General features: G+C 38.0%; 1 protein-coding gene across 2 annotated transcripts in view; it reads right to left on the bottom strand.

The window, feature by feature from the left end:
• Nucleotides 1-6,112: 6,112 nt before the first annotated feature.
• RBMS3 (RNA binding motif single stranded interacting protein 3) overlaps nucleotides 6,113-15,099 on the bottom strand; it is a 713,376-nt gene continuing 704,389 nt past the window's right edge. For both annotated transcript variants that reach the window (XM_036869064.1, XM_036869070.1), the window contains one exon: nucleotides 6,113-12,689. In XM_036869064.1, the coding sequence (XP_036724959.1) occupies nucleotides 12,683-12,689 (7 nt within the window). In that variant the 3' untranslated portion in view covers nucleotides 6,113-12,682. The remainder of the gene's footprint in view (nucleotides 12,690-15,099) is intronic.

Genomic DNA, 15,099 nt, shown 5'->3' with positions numbered 1-15,099 from the left:
GTTAAAGTAATCTATAAGATTTTGTTTAAAGAAAATTATAAATGACTCTAATAGAGGAAACTAATCTCCATTATACATGCTACTCCATTAATTAGGAAACTAATCTTCATTAAGTATGCATTAAGGCCTGCATATTCCATTAAGGTCTGCTCGTGGTTGAGATACATGAATGTAATTATTAGCTTAAGGATAAATTTCTGACAAAAATAAGAGTTTCCTCTCAAATTCACCACTCAACTGGCTTGCAACCCAGCTTGGACACCACCCACCCTCCCCCACTCCCCGCCACAGCAGTATTCATTAGCATCGTTCTGTCTCTTCTTGAAACTCATTTCTCTCTTATTGTCTCAATACATGTTTCTCCATCTAGCCACACGTAATTTCTTCTCTGCTTCCTTACTTGCTCCTTTCATTCTGTCTGGACTTTGTGTGAGTGACCACTGTTCTTTCTTTGCCCAGGTTTATGTTCGTTACTCATCCTCTCCTGAGCCATCTCATCCACTCCCATGCTCTTAGCTGCCAATTGCCACCTCATGAGTTACTCTGTTCTACCTTCAGCTTTGATATCCTCTCAAGCTTTGAGCTGTGTGGAAGTTGACCTTGTTTTTTTGTGCTTCACATTTATTGCATTTTTACAAACTGAAGCTTTGTGGCAACTTTGATTAGAGCAAGTCTGTCAGCTCCACTTTTCCAGCAGTGTCTCTGTGTCACATTTTGGTAGTAATTTTTGCATTTCTATTTTTTTCATTATTATTATATTTATTATGGTGGTCTGTGATCCATGATCTTTGCAGTTCTATTGTAATTGTTTTGGGCATCACAAACCATGCCCATATAAGATGGCAAAATTTAAATGTTGTGTGTGCTCTGACTACTCCACCAGCCAGCTATTCCCCCATCTCTCAAACTCTCCTTGGGCCTCCCTATTCCCTGAGACACAACAATAAAAATATTAGGCTGATTAATAATCCCACAAGGCCTCTAGTGTACAAGTGAAATGAAGAGTTGCATGCCTCTCATTTTAAATCAAAAGCTAGAAATGATTAAGCTTAGTGAGGAAGCTAGGTCAAAAGCCATAACAGGCTGAAAGCTAGCCCTCTTGGGCCAAACAGTTTGCCAAGTTGTAAATGCAAAGGAAAAGTACTTGAAGAAAATTAAAAGTGCTAAGCCAGTGAACACAAGAATGATAAGAAAGCCAAACAGCCTTATTGCTGATACGACATGGAGAAAGTTTTAATGGTTTGGATAGATAGAAGATCAAACCAGCCACAATAGTCCCTTAGCCAAAATGTAATCCAGAGCCAGTCCCTAACTCTCTTCAATTCTGTGAAGGCTGAGAGGGCTGAAGAAGATGTAGAAGAAAAGTTTGAAGCTAGCAAAGATTGGTTCATGAGATTTAAGGAAAGAAGCCATCTCCATAACATCAAAGTGCAAGGTGAAGCAGCAAGTGCTTATGTAGAAGCTGCAGCAAGTTCTCCAGAAGGTCTAGCTAAGATAATTCATGAAGATGTCTACACTAAACAACAGATTTTTCAGTGTAGACAAAACAGCCTTCTATTGGAAGAAGATGCCATCTGGGACTTCCATAGCTAGAGAGGAGAAGTCAATGCCTGGCTTCAAAGCTTCAAACGAAAGGCTCTCTTGTTAGGGACTAATGTAGCTGGTGACTTCAAGTTGAATCCAATGCTCATTTAACATCTGAAAATTCTAGGGCCCTTAAGAGCTATGCTAAATGTACCCTTCCTGTGCTCTATAAATGGAACAACAAAGTCTAAATGACAGCACATCTGTTGACAACATGATTTACTGAACATTTTAAGCCCACTGTTGAGACCTACTGCTCAGGAAAAAAAAAAAAAAAGATTCCTTACAAAATACTACTGCTCATTGACAAGGCACCTCTTACCCAAGAGCTGTGATAGAGATGTACAAAAAATGTGAATGATGTTTTCATGCCTGGTAATACAAAATCCATTCTGCAGCCCATGGATGGAGCCATTTTGACTTTCAAGTTTTATTATTTAAGAAATATATTTTTGTAAGGCTATAGCTGCCATAGATAGTGATTCCTCTGATGGATCTGGGCAAAGTCAATTGAAAACATTTTGGAAAGGATTCATCATTCTAGATGTCATGAAGAATATTTGTGATTCATGGGAAGAGGTCAAAATATCATCATTAACAGGAGTTGGGAAGAAACAGATTCCATCTCTCATGGATGACTTGGAGGGGTTCAATACTTCAGTGGAGGAAGTCACTGCAGATGTGGTGGAAATAGAACTAGAATTAGAAATGGAGCCTGAAGATGGGAATGAATTGCTGCAATCTCATGATAAACTAACAGATAAGGAGTTGCTTCTTATGAGGTTTTAATATGGCAGTCAATATATAAAGATTTAAGTTGTTGATCTTTTATTTTCAAATGCATTTCCAATATCCTGTACTTGTACTATCTTCTCATGATTGCTGCTACCTTTACTGTATGTTTGCCTTTACTGGTGAGCTTTTCCATTCATAATTTTCTTGTTTCTAATTATGGCCTTTTCCTTTCCGCCTAGAGAAATTCCTTTAGCATTTGTTGCAAAGCTGGTCTGGTGGTGCTGAATTCTCTTAGCTTTTGCTTGTATGTAAAGCTTTTGATTTCTCTGTTGAATCTGAATGAGAGCCTTGCTGGGTAGAAAGTTCTTGGTTGTAGGTTCTTCCCTTTCATCACTTTAAATATATTGTGGAACTCCCTTCTGGCCTGCAGAGTTTCTGCTGAGAAATCAGCTGATAACCTTATGGGAGTTCCCTTGTACCTCATTTGTTGCTTTTCCCTTGTTGTTTTTAATATTTTTTCTTTGTCTTTAATTTCTGTCAATTTAAGTACTATGTGTCTCTGTGTGTTCCTCCTTGGGTTTATCCTGCCTGAGGCTCTTTGTGCTTCCTGGACTTGGGTGACAGTTTCCTTTCCCATGTTAAGGAAGTTTTCAGCTATTATCTCTTCAAATATTTTCTCAGGTCCTTTCTCTCTCTCTTCTCCTTCTGAGACCCCTATAATGTGAATGTTGGTGCCTTTAATGTTGCCCCAGAGGTCTCTGAGACTGTCCTCATTTCTTTTCATTCTTTTTTCTTTATTCTGTTCCACAGCAGTGATTTCCACCATTCTGTCTTCCAGCTCACTTATCTGTTCTTCTGCCTCACTTATTCTGCTATTGATTCCATCTAACGTATTTTTCATTTCAGTTATTGTATTGTTCATCTCTGTTTGTTCCTTTTTTCTTCTAGGTCTTTGTTAAACATTTCTTCTGTCTTCTTGATCTGTGCCTCTATCCTTTTTCTAAGATCATGGATCATCTTTACTATCATTACTCTGAATTCTTTTTCAGGTGGATTGCCTATCTCCACTTCATTTAGTTGTTCTTCTAGGGTTTTGTCTTGTTTCTTCATCAGGGACATATTCCTCTGCTGTCTCATTTTGTCTACCTTTCTGTGATTGTGGTTTCTGTTCTACAGGCTGCAGGGTTGTAGTTCTTCTTGCTTCTGCTGTCTTCCCCCTGGTCGATGAGACTGTCTAAGAGGCTTGTGCAGGCTTCCTGGTGGGAGGGACTGGTACCTGCCCACTGGTGGGTGGAGCTGGGTCTTGTCCCTCTGGTGGGCAGGGCCATGTCAAGGGGTGTGTTTAGTGGGGAGCCGTGTGCTCAGGAAGACTTTAAGCTGCCTGTTTGTTGATGGGTGGGGCTGTGTTCCCACCCTGTTGGTTGTTTGACCTGAAGTGTCCCAGCACTGGAGCCTACAGGCTGTTGGGAGGGGCCAGGTCTTGGTGAGAAAATGGTGGCCTCCGAAAGGGCACATGCCCCTGAGTACTCCCCAGAACTACTCCTGCCAGTGTCTTTGGCTCAGCAGTGAGCCCCAGCCATCCCCCGCCTCCACAGGAGATGCTCCAATACCAGCAGGTAGGTCTGGCCCAGGCTCTCATGAGGCCATTGCTTTTTTCCCCTGGGTCCTGGTACACACGGGTAGAGTGGAGTTACTGTTTCCCCCAGTCATATGGGGTTCCTGGGATCAAACCCCATGGGCCTTCAAAGCTAGATTCTCTGGGGGCTCCTCCTTTTGTTGCCAGGCCCCCAGGCTGGGGAGCCTGATGTGGGGCTCAGAACTGTCCCTCCTGTGGGAGAACCTCTGTGATATAATTATTTTCCAGTTTGTGGGTTGCCCACCTGGCAGGTATGGGATTTGATTTTATCATGATTACTCCCCTCCTACCATCTCATTGTGGCGTCTTTGTTTTTGGATGTGGAGTATCTTTTTTGGTAGGTTCCAGTGGTGTGTTTTTTGTTTTTGTTTTGTCAATGTTTGTTCAGCAGTTAGTTGTGATTTTGGTGTTTTTGTAAGAAGAGGTGAGGTCACGTCCTTCTACTCTGCCATCTCAGGAGTTGCTTCTTATGATGCGTGAAGAAAGTGGTTTCTTGAGATGGAATCTATTCCTTGTGAAGATGCTGTGAAGATTGCTGAAATGGCAACACAGGATTTAGACTACTAACAGCTGCTACTAGAATTAGAACAATTTCAGAATGGCCAATCCCACCCTCCTTGCTGTCAATAGAGTTAAATGTCCCAGATGATTTGGGGAAAGGGTGACAGTGAAATATCCGGCTGCTCTGCTAAGGTTCTGAATTAGGAAAAGGCGACATTGAAGGGTCTGAAGGTCCTCCCTGTGTGTGGATGAGAGAAGACATGATTGCATTCAGACCAGGTAGTCTCTCCATCCACTTTGCATCAAGCCATGGAAGGGTTAAGTGTATTGCTCACAAAATCTCCTGATCTTATTTCATGCTAAAATGTTATAAACCAGTGCTGACTAGAATATGACATCCTTGTAAATGAGAAGCGTCTATCTTTCTATCATTAGAATGTTTACAGGGTGTCCATGTGCTGGGCACTGTTAAATGAAATAGTCAATGAAAAGTCATGCTTATTTGGTAAATAGGTCCTTTCCTTCCAGAACAAATCACAGGGGTGATGGAAACAGCAAGTTATTTCTGGGATGGAAAATGTGAATTGTGACCAAGTGATCAGAATGACTGTCCAGTGCCCTCTTCTACAGAAACCACAAAATCTCAGGCCAAATGAACTTTTGGAAAAAAAAATATTGAAAAAAAAAAAAAGGTGCCTTCCACATTGGCATTTCTCAAAGCCCTCGCAGAAGAAAAAACCTTAGAATCTAGGGGTTGAGATTTTGAATCTGTTTTGAGAAGCATACTCTAGCCCTTCTAAGAAGTAGGTCCATGGGTGGGTAGCCGTACTTTCCAAGCCTCATCTGGAAAATGTGGGCAATGGCAGGACCCACCTGAGAGCATGTGTGTGGGGGTTGTGTGAACTCAAGTGTGGGGGCACCTGACACACTTTCTGGCAAAGGCTCAGCTCCGTTAGTTGTGACTCTTGCTATTACAGCCATCCCTCACACTACTGCTTCTGTTTAAGACCTGGGATTTGGGTTTGGAATCATCTGGAGACTAATACAGCAGTGCCACCTGGTGACCACTTTGTAACAGAAGTAACCTGCAACTTCCTAAGGGCAGGAGAAAGAACCTGGGAGAGAAGACTGCTCCATTTCTAAGGATTTAAACGAAAAGACAGCCTTTTTGATAGCTGAGAGACTTTTTCATCTTTATTGTAAATGACGCTCCTTTATAAAAAATCCAGAATAAAAACCCTCTGAGATTAAGTTTGAGCTATATTACTTTTCACTTTACTAATGTTGGACTGCAGCTAAAAGAGTTATCTTTGTCAGCACCCCTTTAAATACAGCATTATTGGTAGATGTTGGGCGTGTTTGTTAGACAGGAGGTGGATGATCTCTGAATCCTTAAGCATAAAAATTGGGAAGAGTATGTGAGGTCGTAGGGACACCTAAGTGGTCCATACCCCCAAAGCTCCTAAACAATGGCTTTTCCAGGCCCCCTTGCATGAATACAGTGGTCCCTCCTCTCTCACGTTTTGTTATCAGGGATGGTTCTTTTTTTGAGAAATTTTGTAGGAAGTCAATTAAATACAGACACTGTTCCTTCCACTATGCCCTCCCTCAATCCATCTCTGGTAGAGTGAAGAAAAACACAACGGCCCTACTTGGTTGATTTTATTTTCATTTTTTATTGAAAGCTTCATCAAAGAAAACAGAAGTTTAAACCTAACATCCACTGATCTACAGAAAGCCCAAGGAATGGGGAAAATGGTAGCTAATTTGACTGTGGTACAGATGAAAAAATTAAAAATAAAGCCAGAAACACTGTAGAATTACAGAATTTTCCATGACAGAGACAGCAGTACAAAATGCTCTTAAATAAAATTCAAAATTGAATGATGTTTTGGAAATTGTATGAAGTCATATATGACCTGAAACAAGGGTTTTAAAAGAAGCTGTGTCCCTTTTTCTTTTTTAGAAACTATTTCATAGCAAGTACACTTTTATATATATATTTTTAAAATTAAGATTCCAATTACATTCTTCTTTTTAAATAAATGGAAGCAATAATTCCCAGAATGGTGAAAACTTTTTCAAGTGTCTCTTTTGAAATAGTTTTTATAGTTCTTGAAAACTATGGAATAACTCCTTTTTTATATATGAGGAAATAACATATTTTGGGGAGGAGGACAGAGCATCTTTCTTAATAATGTAAGACCAGAGAGTTTAAAATATACGGTATAATCCTAAAATTACACTTTGGATACTATTTAAACTTGAAATAATTATTAAAAAAAAAAATCCACCGGAGTGTCAAGGTCATTAAAGCCTTAATACAGTAATGCAAAGTCAAAAAATAAACAATGCAATTTTTTGGTCCAAGATTTAAGATAGGGATAAGAGTGCATATTTAGCCAAGGGCTGTTACTATATTCCCATAACTCAATTTTGAGTTGACCTGTTCTACTGGTTCAAATTTCAATAGTGAACAAATCCAAAATACCTTTCTTTTGAGGGAAGCCAAATTCTTTGCTACAGTTTTTTCCTTTATATTCTGCAAGAATACAGCCAACTCTCAACTGTTTGTGGTGGATGGGAAAGGGACATTATGGATATTAAAATCCCACAGAATATAATGCACTGACATTAATTTTACCAATGATTTCAAACTGCTTCAATAAGTGAATACCTAAGGAACAAAACAGACAGATTTGAATATTATTTCGAAATGTTTCTTTTTCCATACTCAGGGTGAAATGCTAATAGGAGGAAATAGAGCCCAAGTCCTAATAGTTGAAAAGAGAAGACAAAACAGGTGCACAAAGTAGATGATTAGCCCTTCAAAATTTGGGAGTATTGTATTTCTGCAGGACTGGGGCTTCAGGGCAGTCACTAACTGGAGGGAATACAGTGGAAGAAAAGCATGACCCAGTGGCCTAGTGGTTCTTCCTGCAGACTCCAAGATCCATCTCACCCCTGCTTCAACTTTAGAGCTTCTGTGTAGAAGATGCTTTTCTAAAAAGTTTATTTTCCCTCCCAGAAATATAAAGAAATAAATATGGAGAAGCCACCCATCCTTTTTTATGTGACAGCATAGGTAATGAGGTATAAAACCAGAGATAAAAGAAATCACCAATCTGGGCTGAGCTACCCTGCCTTATATCAACATAGATCATTTGGGGCACTCACGGATTTTGTTCTTAGCTTTTGTACTTTCCTGAACTCTATGTTCTCCACAGAGGAGAGTCATGAACAAGAGCATTTGGATTAAGGGACCAATTTCAAATTTCAGAATATTTTGTAAGAAATGTTCAACGGAAGTCAGACTCAGCTGTCTTCCAATGCCACAGTAGGTGCCATTTGCAAAACAAATTGATTCACTAATGAAATCCCATTATTACTCTGTCACAGAAGGGGTATCATACACAGAATCAACGAGCCTGTTTCAAGCCCGTCAGTCCTCAAATTGGAATGAGGGGAGGTCAGTCCCAGCAAGCTCAGAAGTTTGAAGCATGCCAGTCACAATAACATGAAAAACAAAATCTCATCCTTACTCCCTACTGTGGACAAGAGAATATAGATCAAGGCTCTATGACATGTTTAAACTTGATTATGAAGTGTGATTCTTCCAATGTGCTGAATGTTGTTATATACCTACATAAATATTATACTTTCATTTGGTTTTATATCATATAAAAACATTTATCACTGAAACCCACTTAAAAATTTCTCTCGGCTGATCAGCTCATCTTGCAGTGGTTCCTGCACTCAGATTAAGTATGAGACTGAATTGTCAAATGTATTTTCAGTCTCCTACTAAGATTATCATCTGTCTAGACAGTCCATTGAAACGTTTCCTCAAGCTTAAAGAAGACTGCAAAGGTCGTAATCACATCTCAACTTTCATTAATTGGAATTTTAGGCCACTGTGAAAGACTCATAGGTGGGCATGGGTGTGTGTGTATGTGTGTGTGTGTGTGTGTGTGTGTGTGTGTATATATATATATATATAATAGACACCCCAATTATTCAAAGTTAAAAAAACTAAGTACTTTTAGTACTTTTATTTTCTCATACATGGATTGAAAATGATTATAAAACAGTTTTGCAAGGGGTTGATGGACTCTGTAGGTACAGCAAACCTCCTGCTCCACCTAGCCTTCTCCTGCCCTGGGCTTTCCATCTCTGATACAGACGCTTTTAACACCATATAGTTTTTCATTAGTAGGGATGGAAGTGAGTCTCATATGCTGTCAAATGTGGCAGATGTTAAGGTCACAGGAGAATTGATTCAAGTGAAGCATGGCAACAACATCTGAATGATTGAAATCTACCAAGGAAACAAACTAACCCTGACCAAACTGCAGTCAGGTAGATTATTTTTAGAATAGCATGTGACTTGCAATATTCAAGACATGCCCGTGTTGAAGGACAAACAGGCGCCCACCCTGCAAGTATTACCTTTAGTTCACCTAGGTTCCGTGATGTCTTCAGAAGACATGGCCATGCTCTGAGGAGCTCCCAGTCACTATACAGACTTCCTTCCTGACAATACCTCCTCGTTATTAAGAATACCTACTCCTCCACTGACCATGGAACTAGAGTTTGGAGGAGATGATTTTTATCCCATTTGGATTGTGGTTTTAGTTTGTTTCCTGACATTTAGGCTAAGTCTTGGCAATTACAATTGAAAGGAAAAATGGAAACATCTGAATAAATGCTCGAAGTATTGTGAAACGAAAAATGATTGTAGTCCTAAATTGGGTTAAAGTCACCATAATCTATATTGCTGATTAAATTAGGACTCTGATGTCTGTATGTACTGAACACACGTTTTGGTTTGTTTTACTTTTCATACAATGTAAAATATGAAAAGTAAAGTTTGTTTTACTTTTCATACAATGCTTACCTGTTGATGCTTTTATTTTTTCCCCAGACTTGATTCTTAAAAACAATTTTTAGGTGAGATGATGTGTAAATTTGAACATGTGCCACTTTGCCACTTTTTCCTTCTTTTTTTTTCCTTTTAGATTTAAAATATTTTATAGAATGGCCTAATATAAAAAAATCCAAACACAAAGCACACATGGACACATAAAATGACACAGGCAAAATGATAAAATTTGCCTGAAGTGGTTTAAAAAAATTGAGATTATTGAAATTTTATAGTTGAAAAAAATGTTGCTGAACATATAAATAAAGCAGTAGTTTTGAATAGAAACAGGAAGTTACCTAGGCACATTCATCAGCCACATGGTAGCTACCTCTTAGTCTCATTGTTGATTGTGTAAATGAGACTTTCTTTGTATCACATTGTTTTGTTTTGTTTTCTTTTTTTACAGAAGAAAAAGAAAGCATGTTGATTTCATATTCAAATGAATTATGCCCAGGATAATCCTTATTTATACAAAGAGTTCAGAGACTGAAAAAGAGAAACAAAAAGCACAGTTCCTATACAGGTGTGTTCATCCCCCAGTAACTTGGGGGCCCATTTCTCAAAGAGAAAACTTAAGTGCCACCCTTAAAATACATGAGAAGCTGAAAAATGGAACAGAAGAAAGCTGAAAAATGGAACAGAAGAAAGTATAAATTTAGGATTCTCTCTAAAGTATGGAAAACCATAAGGATGGCTGTGACCAGTTGAAACTTTTTTGTAGCACATGCTACATTGCCTTAGCTATATTTTTGCCTCTAATTGGACCACAAAGATATGGAATCACTCTCTAGATAATGAGCTTTCAATTCATGGGGTTTTTCAAATAAGAGAATTGGATTTATTTCAACACTAGGCCTTTGTTTACAGGTCATAAATAGTAGAATATTGATTATTTTTTTATGAGTCAAACTCATTACTCATGTTGACCTAATGGGAATATGCTTTACTTTTTAATATTTCAGTTTTTAAACACCTACCCTGTTTTCTTTTACAGTGCACTGTATGCATTACCCTCTTCCTTCTGGACTAAGACAGGTTCCTGTGACTTTGTGAGAAGAATTTCACCTATTGATTCTAATGATACATTAGAAAGCCATTCCAGCACATGGTTCAATTGACAAAGTTCCACTGTCCTTCATTTCAGGTAAAACTGTATAGGCTGAACATGGATTTCATGACTCAAATGTGCAGAGATGTTTGGTTAAGTCAATTTAATTCATTTTAGACAATGTTTTGCATCATTCTCAATGCAAATATATCGCCTTTGGCTTTAATAATTGATCAAATCTAATTATTTGGGTTCTTATTCATATAAATCATACAATTTCTTGATTGTCAACTAGCATTAAAAGCTTACCTAAATTCCACTAATAGAATCCTCAATCTTATTGGTCCTATTTGCCTCAGGGAGCTACACTGAAATTAAAAAGTCTGTTTTCTCTTTCTTCTGACACCACCAGGATATGAAAATACAATGAAAAGAGGCAAAAAAGATTAAAAAAAAAAAAGATATCCCCTCCCCAATTGCGGAGTCAAGGTGGCTATTCACGGTAGATGATGACAAAGACTGAGGCGAGAAGACAAAATCTAGAAGTGCGGGTATTTAGAAGGAAGACTATTGTTACAAGTACAGTGAGACCTTTTCAGGAGACCACTCACCACTCAACAGAGCATCACTGAGCTTTTCTGACAAGTGATCTTTCAGACCAGTTCAGGGAGTATCTTGAGTTCAAAATTCATATGAAGAAGTTTCAACCTGTTAAACAAGTGTTTTAGCTCATTGGTGGCCATCAATACAGGCTTCACAATTCAAGAGAGCTAGGAAGGAACCAGAAAAGCACATGGAATTTAAAGCCATTTGGCTGTATTGGTTGGAATCCAGAACTCTTGGTGCTGAAATTGCTGACCACACAGGAACAAGCTTCTACTATCAACAAAAATACATTTAAAATAAAAACAACTTTTTTTTTTTTTTGCAGTATGTAAAACACCAGTGGAAGGTAGTTTAAACAAACAACAAAGTAAGAACTGGTCCGGCCATGTAGGTCAAATAAAATTTTAAAAAAGAAAAGAGAAGAAAAGAAAAACAACCTCTATCTTCTGGACTGCAATAGGGTGCCACTTCATCTTTGGTATAAAATAGGCCATCCATAGGCTGAATTTGATCACAACTAGGAAAGACTACAGAAATTGTCAACAATTTCTCTATCTATTGCTTTTTTTGTTTTTTTGTGGTTTTTTTTTTTTTTCACTTTTTGACCATAAGCTCCTATCTACTTTTTTTTTTTTAAATGCTCTTAAGCTAGGTTTTGCAATGTGACAAGCAAAGCTGACTAAAAAGTTTGTAAAGCTCATAAAAAAGACTGCAGATAAAAAGCACTAAAGCTTTTGCTAGCCATCACGCTTCAGAAATAAAAAAAATCTGCATTCTGCCCCCCAAACACGCATTATTTCTAATGCAGTTGTTTTGAAACCAACGTTAATAACTTTACTGTAAAATGTTTTAGCCTTCTAGAATGATTCAACACTTAAGACAAAGTTCATGAGAAGTCCCAGCATTTTCCCAATTCTTGCAGTTGCCATGGTTTCTTTTATCAACAAATTTTCTTCAAATGAAGAAAAACATTTTCTTTTAAACTGTACAGTTTTTTTTCACCCTAAAAACTCATAGTCTTAAACTTCTGTACCAGTGAGAGCTGGCACAATATTTCAATTCTTTCTTTTTTTAAACAAGACGTTGAGAGCTTGCCTCGAGAGCCTTTGACGTCCTTAAAATTAAGGCAATTAAGATTCAAGATAAACCTTACCTAAATATTTCTAAGAAAAAATAAAAAATAAAAAAACCAACCCACTAGATTTAAACAAGAAGGGAAAAAGAAAGAGTAGCTTAATGACTGAGGAAGACAATTTGTTTCCATTTCTGCTTGCCCACCTCTTGACATCAGATTTTCCGTTTAAAAAAAAAAATCTATCTACACCTTCAGATAAATTCTGAATTCAAATGTTCTTCCAGATAAATGTCAACCTTCCATGTTTTGCTTTGTTTGCTTCTTGTTGTCCTCTTCTGGGATATTTTATTTCTTTAAAAAGAATGATGGCAAAAATTAACTGTCAGACCACATGAAGGAACCACTTGCACAGCACATAAAAACATGTTGTTTTCATTGGGTAAAGTAGAAAATTAAAAAAAAAAAAAAAGCATTCCATTGACGCCTGTGCAAAACTGGAAGCCAACTTCTTGTTCAATGAAGTTTCTTCATTCAAGGCAGAGTTTCAGACGGACATTCTTCGTTCGGTCTTGTTTATGGTCTGTGAAAACAATGGAATAAGAGGGGTCATTACACCAGAACAACTTTGAAATCACCTTCTGTGCTCTTTTCCAGTGAGCGCTCTTTAAAAGCTACCAAGCTCTTTCAGTATAACAGTTGTAAAAGCACATTGGGCTTAGGAGAGTGTCAAATTCTGCCACTTTCACACAAATATATATTTGAGCTGGAGTTTGTTTATATTAAATAGCATGGCTAATGGATCAAGAATATCTTTCAATCATAAAGTTGTAAATATACAAATATATCTAGACAAGCAATATTTCCTATGTTCATGGAATATGTTCTTCAATGCTTGGCTTATGTTTTAGCTCCCCCAGAAATTCCTTGAGTAATTCTGTCCTTTCAGAACTCCCATGAGATTCATCACAAACTCAGTCAAACATTCTGTGATTCCCTGCTATGTACCCAGGATATAGCAATGGGTTGTATGTTTTTTTTTTTTAATTGAAGTATAGTTGATTTAGAATGTTGTGTTGATTTCTGCACAGCAGAAATCAAAGTGATTCAGTTATACATATACACATACTTCTTTTTAATATTCTTTTCCATTGTGCTTTATCACAGGATATTGAATATACTTCCCTGTGCTATACAGTAGGACCCTGTTGTTTATCCATCCTATATATAAGAGCTTACATCTGCAGCAATTGATTCTTTGTTACCTCACGGAGCTCACCAAGTGTACCCACATAGGCAGAAGGCTTATGTAAATAGGACAGGTAAGAGGGCAATGCAGTTTTGTTCACTTTCCAATTTCTTTTCTTCTTCCTTGCTTCTCTATCTCAACAAGGTTTTAAATTCTTGAGAGCAGGGACTATATTCTACTTCTACTTTTTACTCTCCAGGAGTCTGGCAGACTGGTAGGCATATTGTAGGTGTTTAGCAAGACAAATGCTATTTTTATTATATGTCACTTTGCCAGCCCAGCCCACATAATCTCTTCTGATTCTGCCCCATCTATATGGCAGGGCTGAGCTAATAGTGGGTTGATCTTTACTCTTATCTCTTCCACCCACAGATCAGAATTTAGCTCAAGAATTTCAGGGGTATCTTTTAAAATGAAGATGCTTCAAACTATCTGTAGGTCCTATTTAGATGAAGCCTTCTTCCCTCAGTGTTCCGTGGGTTCTTCTGATGCCCAGTTGCTTAATTTAGTAAAGAAACCTCCGTGTTGCTGGGTAGAGTTTTCCAGGTGTTTCACTGCACAGGATGCTTGGCCGAAGGAGTGCCTGGGGACTAATTTTAGCCCATGGTCTATTCCCCAAACTGTGTACTCTGGTGCAGGGCTGCATTTGCCCTGAGCAAGTGGCCCTTATTCAAATTCACAAAAAGCCCTCAACAATGTTTTGAACGAGCCTGGGATGTTTTGACAGTTAGCCTGAGGGTTTCCTTTTCCTAATTTGCAAAAAGCCCTCATATGTCTCAGCTATAGCTGTTAGAAACCTGGGTAATTTGTTCCTAGAATCATGTAAGGAAAGCAACTCATTGATAGAGTGAATATTTCCATTTTTAACCAAGAGTTTAAGTCTCTAGAAATACATATTATTTCTGTGTTATGCAAGAAAGTGGGGTTCCTTTTAAGAACAAAAGCAATCAAAATTTTCATAATAGCAGCAACAGTAAGGGAGATTTTAGTAGTAGTAGTCATGGGAACCATGGTATATATTTGATCTCTCTGTACATCTTTGCAAAATTTAGGTTTACTCCATTTACTTCTAAAAATCTATCTTGTTATGGGAACAACATTTTGTGTGTGTTTTTATGTTTGTTTTTTTGTGGTCTATTCTTTGCTCCCACTCCCATCTTCTACCCTGGTATTATTGTGCCTTGAACAGAAAATGCCTAATACAGTATGAATCTCCAACAGAGCTGCTCAGTGAATGCTGTCTCAGTCAATGGACACAGAACCCCCTCACTGCTCAGGTGTGTCACATGGGCTGGTATCTAAGCATCCTTATTTATGAGTGAGGCTGGAGCTACTTTCAAGTTTTATAACCTTACACAAATGTTTGCAATATCCTCCTACCATCACTTGCTTCATCCTTCAAGTGGTCTCGTTGCTACATGAAAACAAATGAGGAGAAATAAATGGTTGTACTTTACATTTTCATGATGGCTAGCTGAAGTTTGAAGGGAAAAGGTGTTGCTATTTAATAGAACTGAATTCACTCCTGTGCACCTTCTCTGTCCTAATGAAGTGTGAAAGTGCACATTTACATAATGCTTATGTCATGCACTGGCATTCATAAAAACAGTAGGCTTTCAAAGTGTCAAGGCTGTGATCAGGAGCAACAAGAACATTTTAAGTTGTGCAGTGAGATGATTTTAAAAATAAAATGAATTGCAACGTAAAAAGAGAAATTTGTGTGAATGAGAGCATGATTATGAAA

This window comes from Balaenoptera musculus, chromosome 11, assembly GCF_009873245.2.
Source record: "Balaenoptera musculus isolate JJ_BM4_2016_0621 chromosome 11, mBalMus1.pri.v3, whole genome shotgun sequence".
Classification (NCBI taxonomy): Eukaryota; Metazoa; Chordata; class Mammalia; order Artiodactyla; family Balaenopteridae; genus Balaenoptera; species Balaenoptera musculus.
Note: the sequence above shows the minus strand (reverse complement) of the source record. Positions and strands in the feature narration are given on the sequence as shown.